The 16,021-nt window shown below is 52.7% G+C and overlaps 1 protein-coding gene across 7 annotated transcripts in view; it reads right to left on the bottom strand.

Moving 5' to 3' along the window:
- Positions 1-5,387: 5,387 nt before the first annotated feature.
- Positions 5,388-16,021, bottom strand: part of Iqsec3 (IQ motif and Sec7 domain ArfGEF 3) — a 101,991-nt gene continuing 91,357 nt past the window's right edge. For 2 of the 7 annotated variants that reach the window (XM_087904283.1, XM_087904289.1), the window contains 3 exons: positions 14,081-14,173; positions 12,324-12,373; positions 5,388-8,859 (listed from right to left, as the gene is read on the bottom strand). In XM_087904283.1, coding sequence (XP_087760409.1) covers positions 8,398-8,859; positions 12,324-12,373; positions 14,081-14,173 — 605 coding nt within the window. In that variant the 3' untranslated portion in view covers positions 5,388-8,397. The other 5 variants (XM_087904286.1, XM_087904284.1, XM_087904288.1 and 2 more) reach the window with 5 other exon arrangements.

The raw sequence follows: 16,021 nt of genomic DNA, 5'->3' as shown, positions 1-16,021 counted from the left end.
TCTCATCTGGTCTGAGGAGCCTGCGCGTAGGTTAGCTAGGCAAGCACAGAATTGCCACAGACAGACAGGATGACAGAGCCTGAGCCCTCCATGGCCAGGTCCATCTGTAAGATCAGTGTCCAGCCCCATTGCTGTGATGAGAATCTGCCAGGACTGACGTGGACACAGGACTGACATAGGTTTGCTCTGTCCATCTCAGCAGCATGAGGACAGGAGCTGTATTAGAACCTGAGGCCTGACCCTTAGACCAGACACTGTAAACACACCTGTCCACCGGGGCAAACCTGTTCTGACAGGATATCCATCAATGGGAATAGACGAAGGGGCCCCACTTTATCCTGGCTGTGTCCGGCCTCGACAGAAGAGGCGGCATTTGCTCTGCTGTGGAGAGAAGGGTCTCAGAGGACTCAAGAGCTGCCAGGACAGACTGAGTAGCCAGCCTGAGTTCTTTGCTTTGTTGTAGCCTCAACGTGGCTCTTTCGGGTTCTCATACAGAGAGTTGGGCTCTCTGGAACTAACCATGGTTCCCAGTCTCTGATGCTTATTCCTTTCCCTTGTTTCCCACCACTCGGTGACCAGAAGTGGTGGCAGGCAGAGTCCTTGCCTCCTTCCCAGCTTTGACAAAAGTCTTAACGTTTCAGCACTAAGTCAGAGTGTTGATGCAGCTGTTTGATGGATGGCATTTATTAAGTGATGACGTTTCATTGGCTTCAAGTTTGTTTTATTTAAAATTAATGGTAAGTGTTGAGCTGGGTGTTGGGTACAACAATGTTGCGGCAAGAGGACCATGTGCTCAACACCGGTGGGGCCGCATGGTGAGAGCATGTCTCAAAAATCAAAACCTGAAACAAAACAACAGTGAAGAGTGTTGACTCTAACTAAGCCCTTTTCCGCATCTCTTAGACTTGTTTCACTCTGTTGATGTACTGAGGTACGCAAGCAGATTTTTCTTTTTATTTATTTTACATCCCGACCGCAGTTTCCCTCCCCCTCTCTTCTCCCAGTCTTCCCCCACCACAGATAGATTTTTCTAATACTAAGCCACCTTCTTCTTCTTGGAACAAACCAAACTTGGTCATGACATGCTGTTTTTGGTCCCTCGATGCCGCGTTCAGTCTGTTAATATTTTGGGTAGAATTTTTGTATGTAGTTCACAAGGTTGGATTGGCTTTTGCATGCTCCTCTCCAAACTGTCCTCACAGAGGTGGGGAGAAGGGTCCTTTGGGTTTAAGATTGTGTTGAGCTTGTAAAGGAGGAAGCTGGGACTAGTTCTGCCTTTTTAAAAGGAGTTTATGTGAGATTAACCTTCTCAGTTACTTGAGTGTACATAGACGGTAGACAGTCACCTCACCGTGCAGTGTCGTGTAGAGGTTTGGGGCGGGTGTATACAGACTTAAAAAGAAATGATCTGTCACTGTCACATATCTCAAAATTACTTTTTCCTCCCTCTTTCCTTAGTTTTTTTTTTTTTTAAAAACAAACACAAACAAACTTCGGCAAGTTTTATTAAGGAAAAAGTTCTCCTACTTTCCCTTTCTGCAGCCTGTACTGGCATGCATCTAATAAGATCAGAAGCCCCCAGGTCAATGACAGCCAGCATGTACATGCTATGGTCTTCTCTGCGTGCTGTGCCCAAGTCAATATTGTTGTCACTGTGTCAATGGGCGATAGCTTTGGCCAACCTCGTGTGGTGTTCTGTTTCAGTTTTCTCAAAGCTGAGCAGCTGGAGAGGATGAACCCTTGTGCTTTGCCGTCTCTGAACATCTTCAGAGTCAGTTTGTAACCTAGAATGCATGCTGCACTTTTCGGAAGTTAGGGTCCAGAACTGATCATCTCCAGAGACATTTTGTTTTCTTTGTGACCGCCATCTTTCTGCCCCTCAACCAAGATGGCTGGGGTGTGAGGAAAAATTTGATTTTTGAAAAAATGTCTTTCTATGTCACCTGAGCTGTCCTCAAGCTCACAAATCTCATGTTTCAGCCTTCCAGGAGATGATAGGATTGGGGGCATGCACTGCCTCGCCTGGCTTTATGTGCTCTAACGTTTTGGTGAGGCATTTTGACAGCCATGGGTTTACAGTTTCTTTGTAACAAGGAACCTGTGCAGTGTCTGCAGCTCCGACTCCAGGACTCACTTACTGGCTCAGTCATAATCTGCCTTAGAGGTCTGTCAGCTTTATTGATCATTAAATGAGCTTTCAGTTCTGTTATGGTTTCTATTGTGCACATATTTTCTATTTCATCACTGCTTCTGTCTTTCTTATTTCTTTCCTTCTGTTTATTTTGGACAATTCTGTTGTTTTTTTCTCTCATTCTTGAAGCAAGGTATCCCAGTACCCACAAAAAAACATAGCGAAGTTAGTTAGTTGGAGTGAGTAACCCCAAGGATCCTGTGCATGCCTGTGAGGGACAAGGCTCTCCAACGTCTTCTATGCCCCGAGGGCAAGTTCTGTACAGATGTCTTGAAGAGAAAGGGTCTGAGGCTCTTAGGAAAGGGGAGCAAGGAGCTATATCTAGGAAGTTTGAAACACAGGGTAAGCCAGATCTCTAGGCTTTCCTGCAGCTAGCCCTGGTTTTCCCAGAGTCTAGCTTTGGGCCTGAGGTCACTCAGTCCTGAGGTCGTGGGAGCAGGAAGCCCTGGGTTGCTAGGGATTAGCTGTTCTCTAGGGAGCAGAGCACACACACAGACCTGTTGGAGCGGGGTGGGTAGGAGTAGGGGTGGGAAGAGTTTCCATCCTTCCTGCCCATCTCTGCCTGTATCCTCTGGCCTAATCCAGGATGGAGTTTTCCTGCTGGGACCAGTTCTGAACCTGCCCCTCCTCCCATCCCAAATAAATTAAGCTCCTTGCTTCCAGGGGCCTCGCTCTGGGCCTGGTTGCCTACCTTGGAAGAACAGGGAGACAGTAAAGGGCATGGGCATGCTTTGACTTCTGGGCTCTGGTGGGGCCTCAGTCCTCCAGAGGAGATATCTGTCCACCCTCCAAAGGGTCCACTTGGAGGGATGTGGAGCGGACCTTCCTTCAGACCGTCACCTGTGTGTGCCCTGGGATGGCTGCTCTCATAGTGTCCCCCCATTGCTCATCCACAGCTGGAACCTCAGCTGCCATGTGGGTTGTGGGTCAGAGGAAGGAGCTGGCTGAAAGGACTGAATGGACATGGTACTTGGTAGGCTATCTCAGCTGTGCGATTACCCAGGGAGAATGACTGTGGTCATCTGAAGGCCAGAGCGCGAGGAAGACAGAGCAGAACCTCTTTCCTGGGAATCTCGGCATCGGGTGGGTGTGGGTGTCAGGCAAATGCATCCTGCTCTGGGTGGATCTCACCCACAGTGTTCTCCCAGCCCCAGTGTCCTCCTCCCAGGCCCTCAGGGGCAGCATGCTCATTCCCCAGCCATGCCTCCCCAAGCTATCTGCCTGCCCACCCTCAGACCCTTCTTTTGTTGGTTTGGGTTTCTGGCAGTCATCTGACCTGGATATTCTAGAAGGCCATTTTTATGATTTCCTTAGTGTTTTTTTTATTTGTTCATTTATTTCATATTTATACCTCTGTGGAATTTTTTTTCAATGTAGGTAAATTTATATATCAGGAGCCATTGGCACATTGTCTTGACTTCTTCCTCAAAAATAATACATCTACCCTGCCCTGTCGATGTGGCTTCAGATGGCCTCTCTGGCCTGGACCAGGACGAACTTCCCTCTGTGGATATCATCTGCGCAGATACTCACCTCACCCCGTCACCTCTTGCCTGTCACCACACGGTGTGAATCTCCCAGGAGATTTCCCTTGTGCGGCTTTGAGAGCAGAGCTTTGTGTGTAGTGATGAGCGCTCTTCCTACCCACTGCCTGTCAGCTGTGTACGAGCTGATTGTTTAATTCACCGACTCTGGCACCAGTTTCTTGTTCTGGCTCTCAGTCAGAAACTCGGAAATTCTAGGACCCCTGGAAAAGTCAGTCACTGATGTGGGACTCCTCCATCTATGAAGTGTCATCACAGGCGCTGACCTATGACAGATGGATCCAGAGGCTCCATTAGAACATTCTGGTGGTGACCTTCCTCGTGGACCACACTGCAGGGGCCAGAATGTTGGGAGAGCGGAGCTGCCTGCTAGCCTGCTTGCATCATTGGTCCTGGGGTCCTCTTGGCCTTAGGCCCTCTCCCAGGCCTATCTCCAGCTGAACCCCTTGTGGATGCTCTCAAGGGACCAGTCTTTAGCTTTCTGGGTCAGAGGATTCCCAGGATGGGACAGGTCCAAGCTGTATCTGCTTCTTCTGGAATTTCCCACTTCCTGGGAAAGGGTGAACTTATGTTCCCAAAGGTTTTTTAATTGAGGACCACGGGGCCAGCCTGTGGAGCTGTTTAGATGTCTGGGTCTTCAGAATTCTGGTCACCTGACAAGCTGGCATCCTCTTTGCAGGTACCAATCATTTTCCTCCTCAGAAGAGGTTCACTGATATCTGGCTGAGGCTCTTTCCGCTGGCCCTGCCAGGAGAAAGCACCCCTAGCGATCTCCTGCCTTGTGCACCGAGCTGAGCTGAGCTGAGCTCGTTGGGCGTGAATATCTACTCAAGCCCTTCTTTCCTCAGCTCTCATTCCAGGTTCCTAGACGTATCTTTGTTTGTGTCCTTGGAACAGAATCTTGCTATATATTTTGGGCTGGCATGGAACCCACTGTGTATCCCAGGTAGGTCTCAAACTCACGGTGACCCTGCTGCCTCAGCCTCTGGTGTGTTGGGGTTACAGGAGTAGGCTATCATGTTGACACATCTCTGAACCCATCTTTTAACCAGCTGGCTGTGGTCTTGCTCTTTCATAGGCTTGGATTTCTTCTCTGCTCCCAGCAGGAGACCCAACACATGGGAAGGGTTTGGAAACACTGTCTTTCCATAATAGTGCCCTACAACTCCTTCACCCAAGTCTGTTATCCTGGCTTTGTTAAGCCATCCCCTGGATTGGGTGTCAGACTTAGGGTGTGAATGTTGATGAAAATCAGATGTGGATGTTCAGGCCTTTGCTCTCCACTGAATGCACAAATGTCCCAGTTGGGGTTGGAGGCAGGTAGCCCCTGCAGATCAATTTTCTGACCTTTTACCTCAGCTCTGCCCCGGTACCCCCCATCCGATGTCTAGTCCTTACTATTTTAGCACCCAGACCTCAATTTCTTAAGACGGAGCTTTTTTTATGGAGTTATACCACAAGACACCATCTATCTTGGGGCAAAGAATGATTGTTGCAGTCAGAGAGAAGCTGGGTATCCCCAAGAGGCGATGGTCAGTATATCGTCTTTCTGAACCCTAGCAAAGAGACACTCTGATTTGAGGTGGCGTGTGTGTTGGTGTGCCACGCCGGCCCCCCACCCCATGAGAGCGAAAGAAACAATGGACCACGGGTTTGCTCAAGTGACACATTTCAATAGAATCTCTAAAACTCTATGAATTGAACAGATAAAATACCTCTGGGCTATTTTGTTACAAAATATTTGCCATTTGGATTAGTTGCTGAGTGCAGCCACCCTGCCTGTCCCCAGAGAGCTGTCACTCCGTCTGGTGGAGGGTGAGCGGGCGGGGGTGGGGGCGGGGGCGGGGGGGGGACTGCAGGAAGATGGACAGCTATGCAGAGAGAGACGGATGAGTGACATCAGGGACCTCTCTTGGGTAACGGAGACACCCTGGCAGGCTCTGGACAGGCGGGTGGGGTGTCAAAGATCCAGGGCCGATACATATTTGTGGGAACAAGACATCTTCGCAAACAAAAAGACAGACAGCCTGGTTTCCAGGAAAGGCTGCCAAGACAGGACCTACATTTGGAGGTGGGTTTGCCTACAAGTAGGTAGGAAGACTGGTTCCACCTCCCACTTGATTTTGGAGTTGGGGCCAAATAGATAAATTGGGAGAGGGGCCCAGGCTCCCCACAGTAAGGCCTAGAGAGTTGATGGGGGGCATCTTGGGGTGACGGGATCTGGGAGCTCAGCCAGTACTGCACTGTTCCTTTAACGTTGAGACAGCTGGGGTCTTAAGAGCCTCTTTCCAGGTCTTCAGGCCCTGACCTGGTCACTGCCATGGGGAGGGGCAGGAGGTTTTTCCCAGGTTCTCTGGGGACCAAGGTACAGATAAATTCTACCATTTGTAGACTGACTAAGCAGGGGAGAGATGCAACATTTGTGGGGGCTCTCACTTCGCCTGACCAGTAAGGTGGGCCAGTACTGCTTCTCAGCTCCCGGGCCCTGGGCTAGTGGGGCTCAAAGCTGGGCCAGGAGCTTTGACCTGGGCCAGGTCAACATTGCGACCCCATGTTGTGGCTTCCTGGGCTGGACTTTGTTCCTGCTGGCAGCGTCTAGGTCAGCTAAGGGAAAGCTCTCCCAGGGGAAAAGGCGCCAGGTGCCTGGGAGTCAGGGTCCTCAGAGCTCACACAGGTGGGCCGGCCCCCAGACCTCTACTGGAGCTCATCAGGAAAGTCAGACTTCAGCGGAGGCAGGAGGGACAGGGGACGCTGTTAGCTGGAAGTCTGATGTGAGCAGCAGGCAGTGTGAACAGGGCTAATGTCCCTCTTCATTAGCCCTCGACACCGTGACCCTACTCCAGAAACACACTTAGATACATTTATAACTCACACTCCTTCATACCTCACATCCTCCCTACGAGTCATCAATTTCCTACTATTTTCGGCCCTCTCATTCATCCAGTCCCATCTAAGGCTCTGCTTTCCCCAGGCCCTAACCCTCTCTGCCCCAGTGCAGACGGGTGAGGCACCTAAGTAATGCCCTCATCTGTCAGTTGTTCCACTTTGACAGAGTCTGATTGTTTTCTGAAATATGGGTGCCCCCAAGGCAGCCAACTCAGAAAAACATAGGCTGGGAGCCCCTCGGGGAGACAGCATATTGGCCGAAAGCTACAGAAAAGGCCAGAAACTCCTCGGGTGACATCATAATGACCTCTGGGTGAAAACACGCATACACATGCATGCACATGAAATGAGGTCATTTGGTCTTTTGTAAGAGCCTGGATGCCTCCTCTCTGGTCCAAAGTACTGAATTGTGGGGGGTACAGCAGGGACCAGGAGAAGCTAATTCAATTCCAGCCATGGCAGCATCCATTGTACCTCTCGCCTCGTGGGAGACTTTAAAAACAGGCTATGACTAGGAGGGTATCTCGAGGAAGGTCAGAAATAGCTGCTGGCGTAGGACAAGGGAGGCTGGCCTGCCTTGTGACAGCCTATGACACCACTCCTGTAGTCTACAGGGCCACCTCGTCTGGCCCTGATAGGCCTGGAAAGTTGATGAGCCCTGCTTGGCTCTGCCCTGCAGTTTTGAAGGTCCAAGAATTCTTTGCCATCCCTGCTGGAAGCCAGCCTGCCTTTTCCAGGGAGGGACTGTTTGAAGACTGGGTCATCAGGGGTGACACAGTGACACTAGAACCTCACGGCTTCACCTTGTCTGCATATGCAGAGGCTGCAGAGTCAGACATGAGGAAGCCCTGATTCCAGGCCAAGTCATCCCTCTGCCGGACTGCCCAGCACCCCATTTCCCTGCTTCTGGCTTCACAGGGAAGCAATCAACCGGGTGGGTTCTCACATGTGTTTATGAGTAACTGCCTGTGCACACTTGGTATTGACTGTGTGTTGTTTGAGGCCAGAGAACCAAGAAATGTTCTCGGAAGTGCACTTCACAGACTTGATCTCACGGTCCTAGGGCCCTGCTGAAATGACCCAGACAGAACTGGAAACCCTGCCCCCTGTCTCTTTCTCAGATCTTTTTTGGGTCTGGGCAGCTCAGAATTCTCTGGTGGTGGCAGGAGAGCTGACATGGTGAAGGGAGCCAAGGTCCCCCGGGAGCTAAGAACCTGTCTCCTAACTACAGGCTTGAGTGGCAGGAGCAGCAGATAGAGCTCCCTCCTCTGCTACGCTTAGGCTCCTCCAGGGAGCCAGGGCTAGTCTGTCCCTCTTCGGCTTGGCTACAGATACACTTTGTGCTGGGGTAGTCTGCCTCTGCCCCTGGGCTGTGCTGCTGACCAGTCCAGCCTTTTGCTCTTGTCCACTGGCCCAAGGCAGGAATCCTAAGAGATCAAGATCACAAGCCCATCAGCCCACGGCCCCTCAGCTTCAGTTTTTCAATCTATAGTCCAGTTAGGGGAGCATGGTGAACACAGAGGAGAAGGCATGGCCCATCTGGCTATGTGGGACCCCTGGAAGAATGAGAAGGTGTTTACATATTTGTGGTGAGGTACTCAAATAAGTTAGTGAAGGATGACTGGGTTAAGCATAACCGTCTCGCCAGGGCATTCTCTTTCCACAACAGTGACCAGTGGCCAGGAAGGCATTTTGCCAAGATGTGAGGAGTGGCAAGGGGCAGCCCAGGCTCCTGAAGGACAGCCCATTGGGATAGTGGGGTGCTAAGGGTAAAGCCTACACCAGGCTCCTCGAGCCGCTGGAATAACGGCGCCGGAGCAGCAGAGAGCCTGGTGGACAGAACTGATGAGGGTGGTTGTATGGGGGTGGGGGCGGGGGCAGTGGGGGCTGGTGGATGACCTTAACTGGGGAGCCTGGACCACGCAAGGGTGTGGAGCCACAGGACTCTGAGGAGGATGAGGCGTAGCAGGACAGAGCCTGGCTCAGCAGGGGCTCCATGCGGGCCAAGCAGGGTTTGTCCAGGACAATGACCTTGACAATTTGCTGGCACTGCACCAGGGTGCCTGGGGGTGTGGGTGGTGGCGGCGGCAGCGGTGGGGGCTGCTCCCTCAGGGGGCTAGGCTGTGGGTCTGGCAGCAACGGCGGTGGTGATGTTGGTGGTGGCGGTGGTGGCTCTCCCCTCTCGACCCCCAACCTGGGGCTGTGCTGGGACGTTTGAAGCCTGTTGTGAATTGACACCTAGTTTAGAAACAGCCAGAGAAGCATGAAATGTTACCACTAATTCCCAGCTGCTGGGGCAGGCCACCCAAGCCTCCCTGAGCCTCCCTTCAGACCTCTCCTGCCTACCATCCATAGGATGCTCTCAGCCCTGGCATAGACCCCATGCTGGTCTCTCCGCCCACAGCAGAACTGCTTCTAAACCTACCCTTCTGTGGTTGTATGGGGACTGCCTGTGACAGCCATGGGTCTCCAGACCCCAGGCTTGTCAGCTGTGAGAGGGTTCTGCAGGGAAAACACCTCCCTATGTACCCTCTACCCACTGAGCTTGAGAAACAGGGCCATCTTCCAAGTGGCCCAGGTGTGATGAAGGAGAAAGCCTCATCATTTAAATTGACATCAAGGTGCCTGATCCCAGGATGCCAAGGGACCTTGTAGGGGCCCTGTGAACCTAACCTGTCCTCCTATTCTCCCTAAGGCCATGATCCCTGCATCTGAGAGCTGCTGAGACAGTCAAGGGCAGAGTTAAGTCCCCATTGCCTTCCTGTCCCACTTGGTCTTGGTTAGGTCTGCTGTTACAGGGAAGAGAGGCAGAGAGACAGAGAGCCCCCATCTTGGTTCCTTGCATGGATCAGGAGCAGATGGCTTAGACTGACTCATGAATGTAATATTAGAGTCCAGACCGGAACAGGCTCAGGCTAAGTACCTGCAGCCGCTGCCTTTTATTTCCACGAACACTGAGAGGTGCCCACTGAGGGCACTGCCTCTGAGTCCTCAGCTAACAGGCTTCCGGGTGTCCGGGTTTCTCGCCCAGAGAAGTACGTGAATGTCTAAGTGGGTATCAGTGGTCCCACATCCTTGACTCCTGCCCGTGACTCCGAGAGCCTGGTGCCAGGCCCATACTTCTTTAGATGGCTCTAAGAAGAGGCTCCCACTTCTGCCATGTGGGCCCTGATTCCTCTCTTCATTCTTATTCATGGTCTGGCACTGGCACTGGGCCTCTCCTTAGAGCCCCGCCATGTTCTTGTCTCTGCCCCATGGTGTCAATAATTCTTTGAATAAACTCCCGACCCCACAACAGTCTGTCCCCTTAAACCTGTGCCTGAGATCTTTCACTCATGAGAGGTCTCCACGGATAGGCCTAGGGGTAGAAACTCATCTAGCCTCCTCTTGCTAGCAGAAGAGGTAGAGGAAGTGGACACAAGGGAAGGGGAATTATTTAATTCCTCACCCTCTTCTACCCCAGTCCCTATCTCCCTAGCTGGTGACTATGACACCACCATCCTCTTTGTGGGCCTTCCTGGGATGGCTGGGACTTTTCTTCTCTCTGAAGATGCTTCCTACTGGGCCTGTCCACCTAGGGGCAGCTTCTCAGGGCACAGAGGGGATGCTGAGGCCATAGGGAGCGGACCTTCTTCCAGGCCTGGGTCAGAACAGCTCACACCTGTCAGAGCCCCAGGGCAGCATTTTCCAGACCCATTTATCACCTATAGGTGTAATTTCAGGGGTCTCTTTCTTAGGCTTGTGCAGCCCCCATCAGATGTTGCCTCCCGAGGTCCTCAAGCTCCAGCATCATCATCTGCCGGCCACAAGCCTTTTTTTTCTGCCCTTACTCTCCACCTGGGCAATGCTTGAAATCACCCTAGATGTGGTGGAGGGGGGAGATCCAGAGTTCTTTGCTGTCAAGACACATAGCCTGCAGAGGGCATGGCAGTGCCTCTGTCATCTCAGGGGATGCCATAGGCAGAAGGGTTCATGTCACTACTACTAATGCAAGGCACAGGCTAACCTTATACCTGCTTGTATTCTGAATAATTTTCCAGAGGTGGCCTGCAACAGCCTGGTCAAGTTCACCCTCTCTGCTTCCTAATCTCCACTCACAGGCACCCTGTGTCTGGTGCACCAAAGCTGGGCTGCACAATTCAGGGCCAGTGAGCCTTTCTTATCCTTCCTCCCCAGTTGCTCCAACGGATAGTCCTACTTCCCTCCATGTAAGCCAGCCCCCCCCATTCAGATTCAAAGAGAGAGAGAGAGAGAGAGAGAGAGAGAGAGAGAGAGAGAGAGAGAGAGAGAATGAACATGGGTAGCAGTCAGAATAGCTCAGAGAAGATGGAGGAGTGCCTGCCATAGGAGCTTGGCTAAGCAATGCTGGAGGAAAGGGAGCTAGGGCCAAGCCAAGAGGCTATAGGATGACCAGATCGCCCTCTGCTAAGGGGAGCAGAGGCTGGCAGGATCCCTGGAGCTAGCTGGAGGGGCAGGGCAGCCTTGCAGATAGCCATGTGACCCCTTTGGGCTGGTAGGAGGGAAGAGGGGCATCATATGGCTGGTCCTCCTTGGGTAGCCCCGGGAGGATGCACTGGAAGGTTGGTGGCTAGGGTTATCTGCAAGGCTGAGAATGGGCAGCTGCGGGAAGATGCGGGCGCAGGGCAGGGGATGGAATACCCACCCTGGGGGCCTGGTCAGCTGCTGGGGCGGGAAGCTCCTCCGGGTAAAGGTGCCTCCTCCAGAAACACGTAGGGGGTGGGGTGCAGGGACAGAGAGAAACTGAACTCCCAGGTATCCTGCGGTTCCCCAGGGCTTGGCAGGCAGCTGGGTGGGTTTCTCCCTCACACCTAGGGGAGCCCTCCTGCTAGTGGGTGTGGGAGAGGACTGTCTATGAGCTGGTGGCCCTCAGGGTCTGGCAGCCATGGAGAAGGTCTAAATGGGAGGCAGTGGATGTTACCCCTAGGGGCTGCTTTGGGTCTAGCAGGAGCCACCTAGTATTTCTAGGTTCCTTTCCCTTGCGGTTAGGAGATGGCGGCCTCTCCTCCAGTGAGGAGGGTCTTCAGCTCTATCAGCTCAGCCCCCAGGAAAAACTGAGGCATCTCAGCCCTGCTCTGCCCTCCTTTCTCCCCTGCTCATCCCACGCTGGGGTCAGCTTTCTGGAGACTAGTGCTCCGGGGGAAAGTTCCTTCTCACCGTCTCAACCCCATTCCTCCCGTTTGCCCAGGAGGTATCCAAATGTCCCCAGGAGTGATCACGGAGGACTTGACTTTAGGGAGGACTTTGGGAGGGAGCCCAGGCTCCCTGTTAAGGGAATGGAAGAACTTGGAAGTGGACCATTAAGCCTCTGATACAGCACGTATTGGGGGGCAGTGAGCAGTATGTTGGGGAAGCGATGTGCAAAGAGCATGGAAGGGAGGGACACGCCGTGTTGTGGGTTCATCTCCCTGGACTGATCCAGGAGCTTGGCCCTGGGGGGGCAGTGGGCTGGGTTGGCTGGCTGGGGAGCGGTTTGGCAGTGCTTGCGGCTTAACTAGGTGCTGGAAGAGTGCCGTTACCCATGCTAGCAGTAACTTTTAATTGTATCTCTTGAAATTGGTAAAATGGTGAGTCGGGCTGGGGAGGCATTGATTAATACCTGAGAAGAGAAACAACAGAGATGGTGAGAAGAGGGACAAGGGGTCACGGATCACTCACCTGGATGCCACCAGGCCTCCACTTACCTCCCCCGAGCTCTCCGCCGCTTTCTCTCCTGCCATGGCTTCCCTTTTGGCTTTGAATGCAAACAGCACAGAGCTCATTCTCCACCAGTCCTGCCTGGAGCCCTTGGCCCTCCTCCTCCCCATTCGGCATCTGGCATCTCTACTTCTAGTGGTGTGGGTAGCAAGACTGTACGTGCCACACACACTCTACTGGGGTGCTACCTGGATTGCAGGAGCCCTGCTTGGCCATTGAGAAGCTGTGCCATTTGGGGGAGTATGCTTCACCTCTCTGGACCTCCACAGACGAGGAGGCCCCTGGAATTCTTTCTGACGTTTGCACTCTGAAGTCATTTATTCCCAGTCGAACCCTTGCCAAGACAGTGTAGGGAAAGCTGACTTTTGAGTGGGCACCACGTAAATCTGCCCCCTTCCACCATAGCTCCCTTGAAGGAGGGACTGTCTTTTGCTATGGTCCCTGTAACAGGGGAATTGTGGCGTTGTGAGGATCTTAAAGGCCCACAGCAACCGGCCACAGTGCTTGCCATCCACGGAGCAGCTGGCAGCTAGTAATTAGGATTACAGTTTCTCGCCACCTGGTGTGCATCAGGGACCCTGTGGCCCCCCAGGAATGACTCGATGACTCTTCCTGGCTAGGGTCTTCTGAAGTCTGGCCTCTGAGTTTCTCATTCCCCATCCCCAGGGCAGTAGGGGAGCCCTCTGCTTCTCCAGGTGCAAAGGGGACTGCGGGGTGAAGGGCACTGTGGGCAAAACCCTGGAGATGCACATCCAGATCTGACAGGGGCTCGCAGCTCCCACAAGAGAAGCTGCGAGGGTGAACAGTCTCAGCTGAGGACTGAAAGGAAAATCCTGGCGGCCCTGAAAACGTGCAGTGACCCATGTCCTGAGCCCTTGTAAAGTGAATGGGGGTGGGGGCGGCTGATTTAGGCAGAAGGGGAGTTATGGGAGAGGGGCTTTCCACAGCACAGAGCCCGAAACCTTGCTGGGAATGGGAATGACACGTCTTGGCTGGTGCCCCCCGTCTCTGGGATGCTGTCTATCTCTCATCTGGCATTAGGACTAGCTGTAGAGGTGGGCATCGTGGCAGGGGCTGGGCTTGGGACTGTAGGAATCCACTGTCTTCCTATGCCCGTGGATGCTCAGTGCCCATGTTCTAAGCTCTGACTGTGGGGTGGGGTGTGAGCCTGAGTGCAGAAGAGGATGCCTGAGCCATGTATGGGGTTTCTGGGTATCTCCTGTCTTTCTTCGAATTTCCCCTTAGGAGGGGACTTTGGGGGGGGGGGAACCAAGCCCACTTTCCACCCTCCCTGCCAGTGGGTGAAACTGGGGTAGTTAACAGAAAGGATAGAGTCAGCAGGCTTTCAGGGCTGAGCAGAGGAAAAACTATGTCCTAAGTTCATTCGGACTCCGCTAGGCTAGTGGGGAAATTTAATCTGAAGACACCACTTAAGCAACAGAGCTTGAGGCTTATCTGGATTGAAGTTAGGACATCAGGGCTCGTGGTCTGACTCCAGGAGCAAGTGGGGACAGTTCACATACAGCCCTGCACTCTGAGACAGTTTGCAAACTGGATACATTTCTCTGTCACCTCTTCTGCACCCTGATCTAAGGACTAAAGGTTAAAGACATAAGCCTGGGACTCCTCCATGGAGAGAAACAGCTACAGAAACAGTATGCCCCTCCCCCCAAAGCTCCCAGAGCCAAGTACAGGACGGTGGTTGCCTCTAAATGGGCCAGGTAAGGGCAGAGCCCAGTCTCACCTGTGGGTGATCCTTGCTTTGACTGTGGGTCCCCCTGGGCTCCAACCGACCTTCCAGAGAGAGCCTTTGTTCCCTGCTGCTTCTCCAGTTCCCCTAAGAAAGGGAGAAGCTATGAACAGAGGCATCCCCCACAACCACCCCTAGCCCCAGGGAGCAAGAGGATATGGGGATAGCAGGAGGAGGTAGGAGAACCTGTTCCTGCCCACTCCGATGGGAATTCAGGTTGGGCCTGAACACTGAGAACCACTTAAATCTCTGGGCGCTGTATCTGAGTGGTGATGGCAAGATTTGCTTGGCTGCCAGAGACCAGTGTGGGATAAGGAGGCCGATGACTGGGGTTGACACCCTGGGCTAACAGTCTTAGGCACGTTACCTAGCCTACTCCGCCTTGCTTGAGGAGACAGCTGGGCCCACTGCCCAGTGTCATTAGGAAGATTACCTGAGGTAGAACACACAGAACAAGGACTGACTTGGGCAAGCGTGACAAGCATTAGCATTAGGACAGTGTGCAAGAAAATGCAGCCTGTGGTCCCCAGGTATGGTTGGCGACACCCGGTCCACACACATGCACCTAGCAGCATTGCCCCCTCCCCCACCCCAGCCGCGGAGCTTCCTGAAGGGTGTCCAGTGCTCCCCTGAGGGGCAGATTCCACAGCCTGTATAGCTGGGACACATGTCCCAGCCGGTCCTTCACTGGAGCCTGTCTGCATCACCAGCTACCCAGTTTATCCTCCTAGTGGCTCTAGGGACCTGCTGGCTGCCATCCATGTAGATCTGACAGGTATTATTAAACCGTTCTCTCAGCTTCTTGGTTCCATGGGACATGACTCAAGTTTCCGTTATTAAAACTATCCACTTGGGCTCCATTTGCTGTTTCTCTGGCTGTCTAGAATCCAGGGATAGGGAGCAGGAAGTATCCAGACCAGCATTTTGTCCTTGTTGCCGGAACCACACGGGTGATCCATCACTTCAGGGCATTCTTACTGAGTTAGTTACTTGCTGGCCCAAGAGGGTCCTCCTGGCTTTGGAGGCATTAGAGCCGTAATTATTTACACATGAGTCTAGAGAGCCTGGGTGTGATGCTTATGGTCACTCCCTGTGAGAACTCAGACTCCCTTCTAAAGCCCTGCTGGCCTCAGTTTTCTCGCTTGTAAGAGGAATGTGCATACATGGGAAGTGGGAATTAAGTGATGGGTCCTGTCACCTGCCCTGTGCCAGGTGTGTAGCAGGTATTTAAATGGTGACTACTTGTGGCTTCCGTTTGCCACCTTACTCATTTCCTCTTCCGCCTGCCTCAATGGCCCGCCTGCTTCCGTCACCCCTGCTACTCCTGAGAACCACTCCTCCGCCTACCCTTCCTGCCAGCTTTGCTTCCCTCCCCCACCCCGGATGTCTGCTGAAGCCGTTTTTTTTTTTTTTTTTTTTTCCTCCCACTTGACATAATGGATTCTGACCAGATCTGTGCCTCCGCTACTTTGAGAAAGGACTTCTGGGACGCCCTTGGGCTAGAAGGACAATACTTCTCTCAGTACAGCTGAGGCCAGGTGGCCAGTGGCTCTCTAAGCAGCTTGGAGCCATTTGTGACATTCTGATCAAAAGAAAAGTAAATCCAATTCAAGACACACTCTGAGAATGTTCCAGAAGAAATAGCCCCACTGGGCCCTCTATGCAACTAGTCTGACCCTGAAGAGAGTCTGTTTGTGAAACCCCTGAGTCCAAATAAACCAACGCTGTACAAAACCAGCATGTACTCGGTGACTACCACCCCCTTGCAAAGCAGCATCCTGTGCTCTGGGCTTCATTTTGGCTCCATTTTGGGTTATTTTCTTAAGAGATTATATACAGAACCTCTTCTTTCTGTCTTCATAGTAGAAAGACTATGAGGCTAAGCATAGGACTCAACTGCATATGCCATCTCTGCCTATGTTAGCACTGGTGACC

Source organism: Myodes glareolus, chromosome 3 (assembly GCF_982192425.1).
Source record: "Myodes glareolus chromosome 3, mMyoGla1.1, whole genome shotgun sequence".
Classification (NCBI taxonomy): domain Eukaryota; kingdom Metazoa; phylum Chordata; class Mammalia; order Rodentia; family Cricetidae; genus Myodes; species Myodes glareolus.
The sequence above is the reverse complement of the archived record's forward strand: the minus strand, read 5'-3'. Positions and strand labels throughout refer to the sequence as shown.